Source organism: Fringilla coelebs, assembly GCF_963513975.1.
Source record: "Fringilla coelebs genome assembly, chromosome: 5".
In the NCBI taxonomy this organism is placed as follows: domain Eukaryota; kingdom Metazoa; phylum Chordata; class Aves; order Passeriformes; family Fringillidae; genus Fringilla; species Fringilla coelebs.
In genome coordinates, this window is record NC_140033.1 from 50,616,892 (window position 1) to 50,623,484 (window position 6,593).

The window sequence follows — 6,593 nt, forward strand, 5'->3', positions numbered from 1 at the left end:
GGAGGAAATGGAGAGGAGGAGGAAACAGCTGCTTTTGAGCAGGGATTGTTGCAGTATAATCTGGACAGTGCTTGCCTGGGCTGTCTCCAAGGCAAAGTGTGATGAGGGAGAGCGAAGATCCTTGGGCACACAAGGTGCCCTCAGGCTTGGACCGCACTTTAAAGCATGGCTGGCACAGGTTTACTGGATAGAATTCTCAAAATCTCCTGTAAATGTGACAGCCCTGGCAAAATATTGCTGGTACACACTGTTCCCTTTGGGAAGCAGGGCAATATTACTCTAGCAAAAGTGTCTTTACTGGCATAAACTTCTGCCCAGCTGGGCAATGCCACCAGAGCAGGTCTTTGTGTGCTGGCTCCTGGCAGGCTCCTATTCAGCCCAGATGAGACATTAAATACAAAGTCCTGCTCACTCCCCAGTGTGAGCTGTTCTTGCAATCAGATGAGACACAGGCAAAGGCCCCAGCTGATGAGGTCCCCCGTGAAGAACATCTGCTTGGCTGTGAGCAGCTCAGGAGTGCAGATGGAAATGTGGGACGGAAATGAGGACAATGGCCTCCCTGCTACCTGTTTCCCTTGGAAAGGTGGAAGAGGCCAGGCATAAGGCCAAGAACCCCAAGTGGGTAATGTCATGCTTGGAAATAAGCCAGGCAGGAAAACCTGAGAGAGGCACTGCAGAAGCTTTGTCTTCCACATCAGTCTCCAAGTTTTCATGCACCCCAGAAAGTTTTCTTGCCTTTAATAGTACTGTCAGCTGCCAAAATTCCCACCAGCAGCAGCCAGGAGAAGGCAACACAACTCATCACAAAACCCCTCTTCTGTCAGCTGGTAAGGCTCCATTAGCAAGAAGTTTTGCCCTAACCTTTCCCCCCCCTCGTTTCCCAAAAGGGGAAACTGAGGCACGGGCAGACGTGGGCAACTTGCAGTGGGTTTCATTGCCCGTCCGTGCTGGAGCCCAGTGAGGAGCTCACACGCTCTGCAGTGCATTTCTCCGTCCTCTTCCTGCCCCAGCTGGAAGGCATGTTCACTCCATGTTCATTGAGCTCCAGGCTGACAGGCAGCCTGAGAATATCTCCAGGCCTCCCAGCCCCCATTCCTCCCTTCCCCCTCAGCTCACAGTGCATATTTTCCCAGAGTTTTCCGCTTGCTTCTCCAGTGGTTCTGGGGTCCTGCCAAACGCCAGCCACTCTCTGGGAAGCGGGGCCTCCCATTCCTAAACCAAACAAATGGGAGAAGGGAAACAGGGGAAAAAAATCCCAGCACACGTAGACACGCTCAAAACCTGATTCCCCTCAGAAACCTTGGAGCCTTCTGCAGCTCCTCTTGGAAATTGCAGGAGGCACAGTGCTGACTTGGCATTTCTGACCCCTGCAGAACACAGATATTGTCCGTCCTTCCTTTTGCATCCCAAAGATCCCTATAAGCACACACCCCCCGCCCCACACATACCCAGGGTATGAATACCCAGGTCAGTTTTGGTGCAGGATAGAATCCTCCAATCCTCTTCCCAACAGACTCCGCCACGTGAGAAAAATCTCCCATCTCTCCCACCCCGCATTCTTCTCCCCTCCAAAATGCCCTTCATTCCAATGTTCTGGAGCATTCACATTGCGCTTACCCCAAAGGCACAAGCTTGTCAGCCTGGCGCCGAGCTGGGGACAATGGTCACAGCCAGGGTTTGTTTCCGGGTCCCCAGGCAGCTCTGGGCAGCCAGGCTCTGCTTCAGGCCAGGCACACCCCTCCCATCCAGAAACCTCGGCCTGAAACCTAAACAGGGGACATGACCGGGGGATGACACGTGCTGGAGCACAAGGCTTGGGGCTCTGCCCAGGCAGGGGATGACCAGAGAGGGAAAAAACTGATGCCTCTCCCACTTGGCAGCTGCTCCTGCTAGAAATATCATGCCTGGGGCAAGAGGCCACAGTGATGTGCAGAAAAAACAATGCAGGAGAGAATGAAAGATGAAGTTTGGGGACTATGAGTGGGTCAGGCACAGCTGGGGAGAGAGCATGGCCAAGCATGGCCCTGGGACAAGGGACTAGCACAAAGGACTGAGGGCAGAATTCCGTAGCACCCTGCCTGAAGGAAAGCCTGTCTCTTGCCCCAATGCACCTTACCTTGACATCCTGAGGTGCCAAAGGTGGGACACTGCCCTGCTACTGTCCACCCCTTGCACGTGGCCTGGGCTGCCTGCATTTTTTGCTGGCTGGAAGTGAAAAGGCAGAGAATAAAACCAAACCAACATCGTGCACAAGGAAAAGGAACTTGCTAGGAAAGAGTTAAAAAGACGCTGAAACCCAAGCCGGTTTAGGATGGAGAGCACCCAAAGCCAGGGAGGGAGAAGGCGGGAGAGGAGAGGAGAGGGGAGGGAGCCGGTCCAAGCCTAGCTTGCGCACCCGGCCAGCGCGGAGCGGTGCCTGTGCCAAGAGCCGGCTTCCTTAAAGCCATGGCTGCGGGGGCCTGCCCTGCAGGCAGAGGGGAGCCGGCAGCCGCGGCTGGGATGCGGAGAGGGAAACCTTCGGGCCCCGGGGTGAGCAGCCGCGCCGTGCCGGGGGCAGGCAGCACGATGGGGGCACGGGCTGCCAGAGGGGCTTTCTCAGCTGCTTGGCGTGGCTGTCTTTCGTAAGCATACTTCTCTGCAAGCTGCGGAGCTTCACGTCCTTCACCCTCGGCAGCGAGGCATTTCCCCTCTGGTCCGCCCAAAGGCTGCGCTGGGGGCCGGCCGAACCCTCGGGAAGGTGCTGGGCTTCGCCTGGGAAATCACTGGGCACGGGTGGGAGGGCACCGAGCCGCCGCCACGGGTGGGATTTGGTGGGGAAAGGAGGGGGCTGGAGTCAGGGTCCCAGCCCACAGGAGAAGAGGCATCTCTGCTGGGACGTGGGGATTTTGGAGTTAGATTCCTATAAAGAGTTGGTATGCAGTGATAGGAGGGCTGGAGAACTTTTTTACAGCGCTTCCCACAGACTGAGCAGCCTACCAGAGCCTACCAGAGCGTGCTTTTGCTGAAGAGCTGTTGAGGTTGGACTCAATGACCCTAGAGGTCTTTTTCAATCGTAACAATTTTATGATTCTGTCTCCTTCCTCTATCCCAGCCTGGGGACTGAATATTCTAGCGGCTTTAATGGTTTGCCTAGTCAGCACCAAGCCTTCTCCCAGGGTCAGCACCGAGTCTCCACTGGCCTGGGCAGAAGGGCGTGGGGCATCCTCTTGGGCCATGTGGTTGCTGCTCTGATTGCAGCCTTGAACAAGCCTGTAAGCTGCCTCCACAGGACAATGCCATTTCATCCCACCCCTGTTCCCGCCACAGAAAGATGTTTTATCATGATCTCTCTTCCATCTCCTGTGTCCTCCCCCTTCTTATACCTCACTCTTGGCACTTCCTCGTATCTTCCCAGGTCACCATGGACATAACCTACCTGCGCACATCCCTGACCTTCCTTTTTCTCCCTCTTGTTGTGTTTGGGGCACCCGCTGATGAACCCAACCTCACAGAACCAGGCCCTGGTGCTTGCAAGCGCTGTTGTGACTCACTGGACTCTTCCACAGATACCCCACCGGTCCCTCCCAGCCACCACCACTTTCCCTACCCAGTGCCAGAGGTCCGTCCCTACATCAACATCACCATCCTGAAGGGTAAGTCTTTGCCCTGGGATACCAAGGCTGGCTCAGGGACTGATGGCATTGCAGTGGAGGTGACAGCTGGATTGCTGGCCTGCTGGTTGTGCTAACAGACCACCAGGAGCCATCCTGGAGGATAAATGACCACACACTCTGTGCCCAGGCTTTAGGTGTTTTGTGCTGTGATGAGGAGTAGCCTGGGGGGATAGAAGTCAGTGCTATCTCTGCTGTGATGCCCGTGTCTCAGGATGCTGCCTGCTGCTAACTCTTCCTCCTTGCTAACACAGGACAGCCTCTTGCCAAGGTGGGAGAACACATTCCTTGTCTCAGACTTAGAGAGTCCTGTAGTGCCTGAGGGAAGGAACACTTCTTATCAACTGCAAAATAAGCATGTTTGGAGGGTATTAGTACCCAGGGAGATTGTGGGGGAGCCTTCTCCAGCTCCATGGGTCATGTGCATTTTGGGAGTGGGAGGAGGGCAAAGGGAAGCAGCAGTTATTTGTAAGCCCTTCCAGGTTAAACTTGCAGTGACCCTCAGCTCATTCCAGCCTGCAGTGGCTGGCTTGGCTAACGGGAAGGGGTTCCCTATTTTAGATCAGCTCCTCCCTTCAGGACTCCCCTTTTAGCCTTTGCTTTGGGCAAAAGCCTGTTCCCAGCTGGATGCTGCCACACGCTTCTTGTAGCTCTGTGGTTTGTCGAGGTTAACTGGGTGGAGGCTCGCCCTTCCCTGCCCTGCCTGGAAGTAGCTGCAATCCATCAAAACTCAGAAGGGCAGATAGAGGCCTAGGCTAGAGTGGGGTGTCATAAGGGCACCTTCAATACCATGCAGGGGATGGAGAGGAGGAAAAGAACAAGATACAGATTTTGAATGCTGTCACTTAGAGCTGGAGGCTGCTCTGAGTCCCATTTCTTCTCTGTAGACACAAAGTATGTTATGGTGCTGGTCTCTCTATCTATTGATGCCTGCCCAAGTGTGCGATGGGCAGTGCACACACCCCATGTTAGAACTGCAGTATTAATGATACAAGATGCTCAAAGCATGCCAGTATTGTGAAAGCACCATCCCTGTATGCTGCAGTGCTCCATCTAGCCAGTCAAGCTTGGATCTTTTCCCTCTGACCCACCCTATTGTCCCTCCCCAACCATATTCCCCCACAGGTGTTAGCAGTTCTTCCCCTCCTCCAGCCTACAGCCAGACCAGTGTGCATCCTCTGTGGATAACTGGGTCATAGGAGAGGGGTGTGGGAGGGCAAGGCTGTGCTGGAGGTAAAGGAGTGTGGGGAGGAAGAGGAGGTCAAGAGCCCCAGTGGTACTTTGGACTGCTGGGCTCCCTCTGAGGCTGAAGTCTCCTAGGGAGACATTCTGGTGCCTCCAGCAGAGCCACTTCATTTGGTGAGCAGGGGATTCATTGGAGAAGAGACTCCAGTCGCTCCCGGAGTTCTGCTAGCTCCTTTCCCATGAAGAGTAGTGGTATTGTTGCCCTCAGAAGTGTTCCTTCTTCTGGCATTGCCCCATTCTTGTGCAATCCTCTGCCTCCTCATTAGGCTTTCTCACCGCCACTTCCACGTCTTCTGGTATCACACAGGAGTTGTGTCCTCTGCTTCCTCCTGCAGGAGAGAAAGGAGACCGGGGAGAGCCTGGGATGCCGGGGAAATGGGGCAAAGAAGGACCACGAGGCGAGCGGGGTGCCCAGGGCCAGAAAGGCAGCAAAGGACAGATGGGCACAGCGGGAGACCCCTGCAAGCATCAGTACGCTGCGTTCTCCGTCGGTCGCAAGAAAGCGCTGCACAGCAGCGAGGGCTTCCAGGTCCTCATCTTTGACACCGTCTTCGTCAACCTCTACAGCCACTTCGACATGTTCAATGGCAAGTTCTACTGCTCAGTGGGTGGACTTTACTATTTCAGCCTCAATGTCCACACCTGGAACTTCAAGGAGACCTATATGCACATCATGCACAACGAAGAGGAGGCGGTCATCCTGTACGCCCAACCCAGTGACCGCAGCATCATGCAGAGCCAGAGCCTCATGCTGGAGCTCCAGGAAAATGATGAGATCTGGGTGAGGCTCTACAAGCGGGAGCGGGAGAATGCCATTTACAGTGATGATGTTGATGTGTACATCACCTTCAGCGGGTATTTGGTCAAGCCCAGCATTGAATAACTCCTCTTCCTTAGGGCCTCTTAGGCCTTTTCCTTATTCCTCTTTCTCCCTCTCTCTCTCTCTCTCAATCTCTTTCTCTCTCTCTTTACTGCCCGTAACCACTGCAAATCACTTGGAAATGGGCCTGTCAAATCTCAGGCACCGAGTGTGAAACTTGCCACACTGGCTCCCACCTCACGCTCTCTTGTAGCCAGACCTGTATCTGTCCACTTTACATCATGGCACTACCGCCTCTTGCCCCTCACCTCAAAACCCCAGCTTAGGTTATTGGCTTCTTCTCAATCTGCCAGCAAGCTGCCTCTGGAATTTAGGGCTCTAGAGCAAGAGGAAAGCCAAAAGGCTGCTCCTGGGCCTGTGTCCCTCCTTGGGGCTTCATACACAAAGGACTCCTGTGGAAAGGGCTAGAAAGTCCCCACTGCTGAGGTACATCCTGGCTCCTCTCCATCCCGACTAGACATACCAGTTTTGCAGCCTGAAACAAGCTTTTGATGTCACCTCTGATATCTGTAGTCTGGAGAGCAGACTGGGGTCTGATGGTCTCCTGTAGCACAAGGAAGATGTAGGAACACTGGGAGAGGATATTATCTTTTCAAAAGGGGAACACTTGGCCTTCTAAACTGGCTTTCCATAGACACACTTCTGTTCACAGAGTCTAGGCTGGCTGTCAAACCTAGATCTGGTGAGACTGTCCTCCTCTGTGCCAGCTCTAGCTGTTCAGAGGGATGAAGGGCGAGACACCGGGCCAGACCCTTCATGGGCATCTGCCCATGATTCAGTAGAGGCAACCATTCTCTTCCCACTAGGGATCACCAGTA

At 54.3% G+C, this 6,593-nt stretch overlaps 1 protein-coding gene across 1 annotated transcript; it reads left to right on the forward strand.

Annotated features, from left to right (window-relative positions):
• Positions 1–2,489: 2,489 nt before the first annotated feature.
• On the forward strand, positions 2,490–5,778 carry C1QTNF6 (C1q and TNF related 6; the record flags this gene model as incomplete). Its single annotated transcript, XM_084205807.1, has 3 exons — positions 2,490–2,529; positions 3,395–3,632; positions 5,231–5,778. Exons 1-3 carry the CDS (start codon positions 2,500–2,502, stop codon positions 5,776–5,778), a joined length of 816 nt encoding a protein of 271 aa, XP_084061933.1. The 5' UTR covers positions 2,490–2,499.
• Between the last annotated feature and the right edge of the window lie 815 nt (positions 5,779–6,593).